The 12394-nt window shown below is 40.1% G+C and overlaps 1 protein-coding gene across 4 annotated transcripts in view; it reads left to right on the forward strand.

The window, feature by feature from the left end:
- Nucleotides 1-12394, forward strand: part of LOC132853895 (IQ motif and SEC7 domain-containing protein 1) — an 82714-nt gene that overhangs the window by 62677 nt on the left and 7643 nt on the right. For 2 of the 4 annotated variants that reach the window (XM_060881923.1, XM_060881926.1), the window contains 7 exons: nt 6648-6936; nt 7362-7562; nt 8187-8381; nt 9024-10096; nt 10500-10661; nt 10965-11087; nt 11238-11404. In XM_060881923.1, the coding sequence (XP_060737906.1) occupies nt 6648-6936; nt 7362-7562; nt 8187-8381; nt 9024-10096; nt 10500-10661; nt 10965-11087; nt 11238-11404 (2210 nt within the window). The remainder of the gene's footprint in view (nt 1-6647; nt 6937-7361; nt 7563-8186; nt 8382-9023; nt 10097-10499; nt 10662-10964; nt 11088-11237; nt 11405-12394) is intronic. The other 2 variants (XM_060881924.1, XM_060881927.1) reach the window with 1 other exon arrangement.

Below are 12394 nucleotides of genomic sequence, written 5' to 3' on the forward strand. Positions count from 1 at the left end.
CAGCATGTTTAATTAACAGCCGTTCCATTAATCACACAGGATTGTTAATTATAGCCAGCACTGACCTCCTGTGACCTTGTGAAATCTCAACTCTGTCTTTCCCTCCATCTTTATTTGCCTCTACACACATTCTTTTACACAGACACTCACTCTAATCCATCCTGTCAGTGAGGGTGAAAAAAAAAGCCTTTAATTCCTTTAAATTTTCAGGTCAGTAATGATTTAAAGAAATTATAAAGATACGGTACAAGAGTCTGTCATTTGGGGTACGAGTCCTCAGCACTCTCACTCAGTGTAGCCCAAGGCTGCCCTCTCACTGTCTGTCTAAGTTCTTCTTTATTGTTCCTATCTAAGTGAAACTGGGAATAATTCCACGCCTCTGCATTGCAGACCCAGGTTCTGCAGTGAGAGTTCCAGCTGAGGTATTTGAGCTGAGATTCGGTGTTTGAGTTAAATTGCGTTGTTGCTGCTGTACTTTCTGAGCATGAAGCTCTGTGGGGAAGCACACCAAATGTCCTATTAGAGAACAGCATGAATAAGGGAACCAGACCCCGGCTCTTGGCGTTACTGATGGATGTTGTGCACACTGAAGGTTTGAGATAGCTGCATGCATCTTTTGAGTGGATTTGGCGGAAATTTAGAACGTTTTTGAGAATTTTAAGCTTTTGATTATTGCATGAATATATAGAGAAAATCATTAACAGAAAATCGTGTTAGAGATTTAAATTGAATTAAATTCACTTCAACTTAAAAAAGCATTAGTTATTAACAGCATACAGTATATTTACTGTACAGAAATATGACCTATACAGAATTTATAATAAAAATGACTAGAACAATAAATAAGGCAAATTTTCAAACAAATTATTATTTAAATAAAATCATAGCATTATCAAAAATTAGTTTTTTTTAAATACAGTTGTATCAAAGAATGTTTGTTACATCCTCACTTAATACAATTGACCACTTGGGGGTATTAATTCTAGTTATTAACAGTCATTAAACAAAAGTCAAAGTCAGTTGTGCTAATTCATCTTTGTATAGACTGTAGTAAATGTTAAATATCTCCCTAAAAGTTTCATGGATTTGTTTCACATTTTTAGGTGGACTGACCTTTAGTGGTATATAAAAACTTGACTGCTCTGAGGAAAGAGACTTTACAGTTATCACATGCATTAAGAAGATAGAAGAAAGAGAAGTCTATGAAAGTGTGTTAGAATTTGTTTGAATGTATATGTTATTTGTACCATTTTGTAATGAGTTTAATTATCTAACTGAATTTCATTAATTATTTTCATGTCTGCTGCTGGGAGACATTAGACATCTGAGCTGGAGTAAAATTTACTCTCCAAATTTCCTGCCAATTCCGACTCCTGACACATCACTGACTGTGAATCACCATTACAGGATTGACAGGGAGGACTGCCAGAACCTAAAAAACATCTTATTCTGAAATGTCTTTGTCTCCTGACTTAACAAAAATTCCAAGGCACTGTAGGTTGTTTTTATACCAGAATTATGCGCATGCACATATGGTACACATTATAAAAATTAAATACAAAATATTAGGATGCGCTGTTATCAGTGCTGTTTATAGCTTTTACACTTATTATTTGGCAAGCTATCGTTGTTAAATTAAACCAGATCTACCCATATACATCACCAGATCCTGGGCTTCTTCCTGGATAATGCTCTGCCAGGGCTTTACTGAAGCTGCCTTCAGTTTCTGATTGTTCTTGGAGCATTTTGCCTTTAGTTTCAGCAAGTGATGGACTCAGGTCATGTGATTGACTGACTGGTCGCTGCAGAATAATCCATGTCTTTGCATTAAAACCATTGGGTTATAACTGGGTTATTAAGTATTATTTGGGTAATTTTCCATCTGCACTTTGAAGCATTGTCCAGTGAGTTTGGAAGCATTTGACTGAATGTGAGCTGATAATATGGCCAAACACTCTTGAATTCATCCTACTGTTTTTGTCAGCAGTCACATCATCAAAAAATACAAGGGAACCAGTTCCACCAGCAGCCATACAGTACATGCCCACGCTATAACATGAGGTGATGTGCTTCAGATCATGAGCAGTTCCTTTCCTCCTCCATACTCTTCCCTACTCATTCTGGTACAAGTTTAACTTTTTCTCATTTGTCCATAGGATGTTTCCAAACTGTACAGACTCGAATGTTTAATCTGGTCTTCCTTTTTTAAGGCTTACCAGTGGTTTACATCTTGTGATAAACTCTCTGCATTTACTCTGGTGAAGTCTTTTCTTTATTGTTGACTTTGTTCCAGATACACCAGCCTCATTTTTCTTCACCACATCACCACAGCATTTTTTTCATCCACCAACAGTCGTTTTCAGTGATGACTTCTGGGCGTTTTGGTGTTCCTGAGCTCAACAGTGTGTTTTTTCTTTTTTAGAATGTAATAAATAAGTGAATTTGGCTATATCTAATGTTTTGTTTTTCTTTTGAATGGGTTTATTTAGGTTTTTCAGTTTAATAATGATTTGCTTCACTAGCCATTACAGGTCTTTGGAGTTAGTGAGAGTTGACAGCAAAAGGTTACAAAATGCAAATGTCACACATGAAATCAATTCTAGACCTTTAATCTGCTTACTAAGTGAAAAAATGAGGGAATATCACACATCTGACCCGTCAGTATCCTCAAATTAAAGCTGAAGGGCAGCACTTTGAGGTCATACTGCAATAAACGTGGAAATGAAGCTCATATACTGTAACAACTTTGCCGGTCTCCATGTATTTATGGACCTGATAGTATGTTTGGTATTAAATGTCAAAATGTACATTCGCATGGTTTTACTAATGTGTCAAACGTATCACATTTGCTGCAGCCCAACCTGTTGTTTTTATTTTAGTGTATTGTATTGTATTGCGGTTCTTCTAATTTGTAGCTGGTTTCTCTGCTCATTACAACACATCATTGTGTTAGACACACTGTTTGAAACGAGAAATAGATTGTGTACTGGAGTTGACCTAGGTCTTATCTCAGTGTGTGCTGCCCTGAGGGATACACAAACAGACACATGCGTGCGCACGCACACACACACACACACCAGCCATGTGATTGGTTGCTGCAGCTGCTAGAGTGTCATTGGTGTACACACATGTAAATACTTTCTCGTATGAGAGAGAGAGAGAGAGAGAATGGAACTGAAGATGAATTTCAGTGTAACTCAGAATGTAATTCATTAGACATCTAATTGGAGAAGAAGGTTAAATGTACCAGGAGGATTCAGTTGTTGTAGAGATTTTTTACACTTTCCATTTAAATGGGTTGGGTGTATTAACGTTTTGTTTGTTGTTGCTGTCGGAAGCTTTTAGCGGTTGCTAATGCTGTACCTTTATGTTGGTGGTAACCAGTTGCTTGCTGTGCAGAGAGATTTGCAATTCTGTGAGAAGGATATAGAGAGAGGAAGAGAATCAGATAGAATAGACAGGTTGAACTGGCTGGTGCTATTTCTGAGTGCACTACTGGTGCTTTTTAGTAGTGAGGTGATGAAGCTGCAAGTAGAAAACATTAGTGATTGCTGATTGACAAATCATCAGGAGTTTTTTATACCCAGCATGATCCTGTATCCGGTAAAGCTTAAGAATTTAAGTCCTGGGATTTCCACCATGCTGTATACATCCATATCTAACCTGCATACCAGGCCTCAGAGGTAGCTGGGACTGTGTTTAAGTGTGTGTGCGTCCTGAGCCATGTGGTTTCATCGGAAGAAGAAACTCCCACATAGGGCGAAAGCCTACATGTGAGTATGAAGGAGAAAGACAAAGAAACTTGCGATATATTTAATTTTCATCTGTTAATTTCTCAAGATTAAAGATTAAGTAAACTCAATTATAGCAGATCATATCTGATTGTTGTTGATGTTTATTATGCTGATGACAGCTGTTGATGGTGATGCAGTTACATTCTGGACTAGATTCTAATATCATTTAAAAATTTATGAAGAATATAATTCATATAACTATAATTAAATCATCAACACAATATAAAGGAGCTTAAAATGTTAGATATAGCAGGACGACACTCGGCGCTCTTGTTATATCCAGGGCCAGTGCCACAAAAATTGCACTACATATAAAAACCTTTCAAAAAGCACATGTACCACTAAAACTATACAATATTCATATATTCTTGAGCTAAAAGATCAGTTATTGATTGTCTTTCTTTTCTTTCTTTTTAGATTTTACATTGTCATGAAGGCTGGCAATAATTCTGTAGGACATTGTAGAGAAAAATAAATAGTTAAATATGATTAAACAGCATTTCTCTGTAAGCAGCGGTCTGCAGGTTCGTCTTTTCTTTTGTTTAATAATCTTATTTTTGGTTTATCGCCATATTATAATAGTAAATACTAGATCATTCTGCCTATATTTTCAGTTGCTGTCATTTTTTGCAGTGTTCCTCCACCCCATGGATTAGCCTCATGGCTGTGATTGCCAAGTCAATAACCATTCAATGAGAATTCAGGGCTGTGTTCCAAAAAGCCTACTGTGCACTTCAATTGTGTCCTATTTACTATGGTAGTATGCAGTTTGGGATGCTGTCTAAGTGTACAGTATTTGTGACTATGAGGGTATAATTATCCGCTGTCGTTTCCTCAGAATTATAGAAGTTATGAGAGCTTGATTATATCAGACTCTGTCATGTTCTTCATTCTGCACCTGCCCTTCACTGTGGAGTCAAAACTTTTTTTCGTGCCTGAAGGGATGTTTTTTTTGGCATCTGTGCTTGAATACGACACACATTTCCTTCTAGTTTTGACCTGACACCCCGACACAGCTCTGACTGAATTACTATTATAGGATTGTCAAGGAGACTCTTCTTGTTATAGAGTGTATCGTCTGCTGATTTACATGCATTAAGCCATATTTAGAGCAGAGCTTATTGGCATAGTCCAGATTTAATACTAAAACTGGTCACATTGATAATCAGCACATTGATAATTTACAATATTAAAAAAAAAAGATAAACTGCTGGTAAATTGAAAAATAATAGGATGTGCTGGGCCAAGTGCTTTTTTGCTTTAAATAATTGCAGTAATTCATTTAAAATACAGCAAAGACTGTTTATGATATATATTAATAATATATCGTTAATACTTTTATAGATGATTATTTCAATACTTGTCATGCTCTCATTCAACTTAAACACGTGTGTAAACCGTCTCTGAATACGAGGTGCTTTCTCTGTCTAAACAGTGGGATGACCTGAGGACTGAGGTCACAGACTTGGTATATAGATATAGATTTAAATCAGTGAAAGGTACAATAATATTAACTAGAACGTACATTTCCTGAAGAAAATGTGAATGGTGCTTGCACGTGGCAAATCCCGGAGGCTAGTCGAGACGAGCATGTGACGTCATCTGAATACTCTTGAGGAAGTTTTCCTCATCGTGCTGAGTGTTTTGATATGTCACATGTCCATGTTGTGCTAATTTTTTATTTTCACGTGACATCACGTGACTTCATCAAAATAGCCGTGAGGACCTTCCCCTCATTGTTGTGAGTGTTTTGATATATCACATGTCCATGTTGTAAAAAGTTTTTTGATTTTGCATATTTTGGGGGCGGGGCTGCGGCACAACCGGAAGGCCAGTCGGTACACCAATTTAAAAGTTTGTTCAGAGTATCACCCTAAAGGAGCTGGCCGAGTTTGGTGTAGATAGTTCGAAAGCTTAGGAAGTACCGGTACTCGGATTGCTTATAAAAGTCATAGCACACCTCTCCTCAATGAGCCGGTCGATTTGACGTGTCATTCATGGGTCTAGGACAAAAGCTGCGGGAGAAGTTACACGCCGAAATTTTACCCAAATTTACCCAAAATTAGTAGGATAGCAGAACCTTAAATCCAGCTACCTATTTTATCTGTATGTGTAGATGCATTGTATGCAGTGTGAAGTATGGAATGTGATGCGGTCAATGTCTGTGGAGCGGGTGTGTTTATGTAAGGGATTTGTAATGAAAGTGGGAGCTGGGAGGACCAGTGTTCAGTAATGAATCATTCATGTTGCACTGTTTTAGCTAATACAGAGAGCAGAGTGGGTGCAGGTACAGTGAAATGGCTCTTCACGCTGTCTTTGTACTCTGTCCAGTATTTCTCTCACTCTCCTCTCTCCTACTCGCACTTTCTCTGACTCATCGCTGAGTGACTCAGAGCTGCAAAGCTGTCGCTACCCATGGTGCCTGACTTCTCTCACATGACAGAGTGGCACACATGGTGCCCTGTTTTTTTCCTGCCTTCCCTCCTCTTTGTCTCAGTTTCTCTCTTGCGCTCCACCATGTCCTCCCTGCATTTCTGTTCCATGCTCCCTCATCTTCTCTGGTTTCTCTTTTTTTTTTCTTCTGCCAAATGACTGAGCTCTGGGTGTTTGAGAGGCTAATGTTGTGTTAGCATGCTAATATGGCTGTTTACACACTGTGTATCATCAGTGGTCTTGTTTTGATCTTGTGTGTTGGCATCATTTCATTCTATTTCTGTCTTTGTTTCTACCTCGACTGGATTAAGCTTTTTTTAAATTATATTTATATCCTTCTTCTCTCTCTCTCTCTCTCTCTCTCTCTCTCTCTCTCTCTCTCTCTCTCACTCTCTCTCTCTCTTTATATGCATATCTCAGTGTGGAAGGGGATCCTCACTGTGGGGACACAGGCAGTTTCTCAGAGAGCTCCTGCAGTCAGGGCCCATACCTGGCCATTTCGGACCGATACGGGAAGGTTACAGGAGAGCCTCTGGGCTCCCAGGGGCCTCCTGTGGCCCCTCCCAGCCCAGCAAGTCTGGCCTGGGCCCAGCGCACACGCCTTCAACCTGCCAGCCTGGCTCTGCGTAAGCAGGAAGAAGAGGAGAACAAACGCTGCAAAGCACTCTCAGACAGCTATGAGCTCTCCACAGACCTGCAGGATAAGAAGGTGTTTTATTTTTATGAGAGAACTTTTAAAGACCCTTTAATTCAGAGTGAACTTTAATCCAAGCAGTGAAGTCTGTCAGGGAAGTTGTCATCTAATCCAGTCAAATACTAATTAATGCATTCAATTTACTGACAGTTGTTTTTACCGTTGTCTTGTCACACCTTTACATAATCAGAGTAAACATAAGTGTTTCTTTACATTGTTTTAGGGTTGAATTTTTTTTAACCATTCAATCACATCAATGTCCTAAAATCTTACTAGTGCATTTTCAACTAATAGCCACTTTCAGAATGTCTTAAAGAAACTTCCTTCTACACTGAGATTTTTTAAAACTCATATTGGTTAACAGATGAATCTTTAGGTGTAGGGAGGATAGGAAATGTCATTCGGAAAAAATCTTTCTGATTTCCTTCTCTCTCTGCCAGGTGGAGATGTTGGAGAAGAAATATGGTGGTTCATTCCTGAGTAGACGAGCAGCACGCACCATCCAGACCGCTTTCCGTCAGTACCGCATGAATAAGAACTTCCAGCGACTGCGTAGCTCTGCCTCAGAAAACCGCATGACACGGCGTATTATCCTTTCGAATATGCGCATGCAGTACTCATTTGACGAGCGTCCGCCACAGGTACCTCATTCTGGGCTATTTTTATGTACCCTGGTCATGTACCCTGATTAATTTTGGTCTAACAGTAATTCCCCTACTTAGCAAGCACCAAATCGAAGGGCATTCATACAAAAATGCCTTACATTTACAAGACAGACCTGACATGTTCTATCCTTTAATTACTGCTATACATTACCTCTTAACATCCTTTAACTAGGGGTGTAACACAGAATTCAAAGTTTCATATGATGCAATACAGTGGTGTCTCGATATGATACAGCTATTATACAGACATAATTATTGCCCCAATATTTGCCTTAGGATACAATTTATAATTGATTAAAAAAGTCAGCATTATAAAATTCTGCTGTTAGTTAGTTGTGCAGTCAGCATCACCTAGCACAATGTGCATCTTCATTCGGTTGTCAGTGTTGTAAGTGGACCTTAAAGATATGGGTGACTCTTCCAGTACCTGTTTGCTCCTGATCCATAGCCATAGCTGCTTTTCTGAACAATATTGTATCGTATCAACTTTTCACCACCCCACTCTACTTTTATCCCATCATTTGATAGGGACAAAATAACAATAGGATGACACTCAATGCGTGATAAAAATACAATATACTATTTATGCTGGTATAACAGGTGCAGCCTCAAACCCCCCAACAACAGCAGCAGCTCTACCCTCCTCGTCATCCTGCTTCCCTGGCAATGGCCGGCCAGCAGAGTTCAGCTGACACAGAGCAGGAGACAGAATCACCTTCACACTGTCCTTCTGACCGGGAAGATTACTCGCACACAGACGATGCCTTCACCAAACAAGTGAGAACTCTGTGTGATGTAGGTTAAACACAGAATTTCACTTTTTTTCACATTTCAAGGTTTTTGACAGCAGTTTCTGATATAGAACGTATATTAAAAAAACATTGTGATAGAAAGCTGTAGAAGAATGTTAAGTGATTGATTTGTACCTGTAAAATTGCTTTTGTTATTGTAGCATTAGCAGATATAAACAGAAGGCAAAACATTATGGAAACTGTCTGGAAGAAAACAGTCAGAATGATGTCCATATTATGCAGAATTGTTAGAACAAGGAAAATGAAAATGAGATGGTACAAAGGACATGTACACGTATTTCTTAGGACTAGGCCAGAAAAGTTTAAGTTAAGCATACAACCAGGAATGGTTAAGACTTGGTCAAACCTTCACTGCACATTTATATAAATGAGTAAAATGTAAGGATAGATAAGATAAATGCCTTAAATGTTAGTGTGAATAATGTGTCACTGAACAAAAATCAAGTGCCTGTGATAATGATATTGAAGTTTTTGTGAGTCTGATGTCCAGAAAGGAAGAATAGGTATAGACATTTTTCAGCAAAATGTGCCTAAGTAAAATTACAGGATAAATGCAAAGTGAAAGTGAATGCTATTTCCTCTATCTTGAATGTTACATGTGTGTACATTTGTATGTGTGTCTCAGGTGACATCGCTGGCTGACTCAATGGATAACACTCTGACGTGTCAGTCTGAGCGTGGCGACTCCCAGGAGGGTGATGGTGGAGGTGAAAGTGAGGATTTCAGTGAGTGTATTTGGAGTAGCAAGGTCCCATCTCGGCGTATAATACCGACAAGTGAGCGAGAGCGGACAGCAGGGACACTCGGAGGCATGCATGAGGACAGCACAGCCACATCATACAGTGATGTAACTCTCTACATGGAAGATGGCGTGCCTTCATCACCGCTTTCCATGGAACGTGCACCCAGCAGCACTGACACCGAGTACTGGGGGCTAGGCGGCACAACAGTAGGACGAGAGGACAGTCGAGATGCGGAGGGTGGAGGCAGCAGCAACAGCCGGCGCAGCACACCGTGCACTGAGTGCCGTGACCATCGGCTTCGTGGTGCTCACCTCCCTGTTCTGACTATTGAGCCACCCAGTGACAGTTCTGTGGACATGAGTGACCGTTCTGACCGAGGCTCCCTCAGCAGGCAGCTACTGTATGATCAGGAACCAGCAGGAGGTGGGGGCGGAGGAGGTGGAGGTTCACCCCAGGGAACTCTCAAACATAATCCAGCCCAGGGCCAGACTCGCCCTATGGGTCGCCCAATTCCCTCACCACTTCCTACACACATACCTCCACACCATGCAATCCTGCTGCACCAGCAGCACCACCCACACCTCCATCACCCGCTGCAGCATCATCACCACCATCATCCCCTGGCTCATCTTCACCACCCCTATCCAGACTCCTCTGTATCAGCTACCCAACCCCCGCTGACGCCGCTCTCTTCCACCTCATCAGCACCACTGCCCTCTACTGGCCTGGAGCCATCTGATGGTGACAACGACTCTCTTAATTCCACCACCAACTCCAATGAGACAATTAATTGCAGCTCAGGCTCATCCTCCAGGGACAGCTTGAGGGAACCTTTACCCGCACTTACTAAGCAGACCTACCAGAGAGAGAGCCGCCACAGCTGGGACTCACCCGCATTTAACAACGATGTGGTGCAGAGAAGGCAGTACCGCATTGGGCTCAACCTTTTTAACAAGTAAGGGCCATGGAGCATTTGTGAAATCATCTCTGTTTTTCATTCAGAGATATTGATATCATATGTTTTTGCATCCTTACTTTTCAGCTTATAGCTCCACACTCCTGTTTCTGTGATCTTATGATCACTTAACACTGCAGCAAAAGAACATCTCGTATTATGTTCAAATATTTAGTTTTTACAAGAATAATGAATTGCTAGGCCCAACACTTTAGTAATGGTATGAAAGACAGACCATTTCAAGTTAAGCTTAAAGAATGGGATAAAGATGGGATGCAAACACAAATCATTTTTACCTGTGTCTTTGGTTTAAGTAAATTCAGGATAGTGTTTTCATGCCTCTTATTTTTTTTCTCTCTCCCATAACTATCTCCCCCTCTATCTACATCCCTGTCAATCTCAGGAAGCCAGAAAAAGGTATCCAGTACCTGATAGAAAGAGGGTTCATGTCTGACACCCCAGTTGGCATTGCACGATTCATCCTGGAGAGGAAAGGCTTGAGTCGTCAGATGATTGGGGAGTTCCTGGGTAACCGACAGAAGCAGTTCAACAAGGATGTGCTAGAGTAAGTCCTGCCATGCCTACACCCTGAGTCTGTTGTAACCCCAACAGTTCAGACAGGGTCATGCTGAGTCTGATGACTCAAGCAGCATAAGCTGTGATAGACTCAGAACAGGCACATAGCAGCTAGCATTGTGGGTTCAGACCTTTAGATGGAGAGGCAGCAGATGGTGGATTAAGCTGGAAAATTCATAGAGAGTCATAAATATTGCAGTCTTATATGCCTTTTAAATACAATTCAATTGCGTGATTCTAAAAAGGGGTCAGAGAAAATATGCTAAAGTACGAAGTGGTCTATGTTCCTCAGTTGTGTGCTGGATGAAATGGATTTCTCTGGAATGGATCTGGATGATGCTCTCCGCAAGTTCCAGGCTCAGATTAAGGTTCAAGGAGAAGCACAGAAAGTGGAGAGGCTGGTGGAAGCCTTCAGGTGCCCTAAGATCAGCCTTTATAAACTGTCTACTGCTACATTTTGGCCCTTTAAATGCTAGTATATTTGATATCATTGAGTTCCAAAAGTGCATATTATTAACCCTGTTCTTCTTTTTTTATTTTTTATTTTTTTATATCTTTTTATCAGTCAGAGGTACTGTGTGTGTAACCCTGCGTTGGTGCGACAATTTCAGAACCCTGACACCATCTTTATCCTGGCCTTTGCAATCATCCTTCTTAACACAGACATGTACAGCCCTAATGTCAAACCAGAAAGGAAGATGAAGCTGGATGACTTTATTAAGAACTTAAGAGGTACCGGCCATTCAATATACCGAAGTTTCCTAAGTACAGTGTTTACTGTACTTGAAGTTCAACTGAAGTTGATTTATAATGAAACTTGTTATTTATAGCTTGAGACATGACTTTAACTTTAATTTTTGTATTATTAATACATAATAAATTCCATACATTCAACCTCGATCCAACCTGGTGGCTGATAATGAACAACAGAAGACCACAATAGCTTCCAGTCCTATTAGTCAGAACAGGAATCTGAGGCTTCAGTGTGCCCAGAGTCACTTAAACTTTACAGTTTATGACGTTAAGACTTAAGAAAACATCACCTGGTCCTTTTCTAATGTTCAGCTAGCCTATAGCCATTGTATCCTCTCAAATTCCTGTTCTTGGCTGACAGGATTGAAACAAGTTATGGTCTTCTGCTGTTGTATCCCATCAGCAATGAGGCTTCTTTTGCATTCTGAGATACTTTTCTCATCACTGTGGCTGTAAAGAGTGCTAATTTGAGTTACCGTAGCCTTCCTGTCAGTTTGAAGCAGGAATTCTTATTAAGGTGTTGCCACCGAAAGAACAGTTTTTGCACCGTTTGGTGTAAAAACTAGTCTGCTTTGCATGAAAATCCCAGGAGATCAAAAGTTTCTTGAAAACTGTAGTAAGTGAAGCTCCTGGTTTCTGTCTGCATGATTTTTGCATCATGCTGCTGCCACATGATTGAATGATGGCTAATTGCATGAATTTTTTCTTTGACACAAAGATACCTATTCGGCTTAAACACATGAAGGTGTAGAATCACTTACACAGGAGGAGCTGGATGACTTTGTGGCATTTTGAGTTCAGGGCAACTTTAAGAACATTAAGTGTTTGATGTATTGATGGATTTGGAAATATGATTAAATAGACTCAGGGTAGGTGGCAATAAAATGTAAAATGGCCAGTGATAATATGCACTACTAGGTTGTAGTTAAAGTAGAAGTGCCTTCCCTAACTTTTTTCCTTTTTCTTGTG

Source organism: Tachysurus vachellii, chromosome 11 (genome assembly GCF_030014155.1).
Source record: "Tachysurus vachellii isolate PV-2020 chromosome 11, HZAU_Pvac_v1, whole genome shotgun sequence".
In the NCBI taxonomy this organism is placed as follows: domain Eukaryota; kingdom Metazoa; phylum Chordata; class Actinopteri; order Siluriformes; family Bagridae; genus Tachysurus; species Tachysurus vachellii.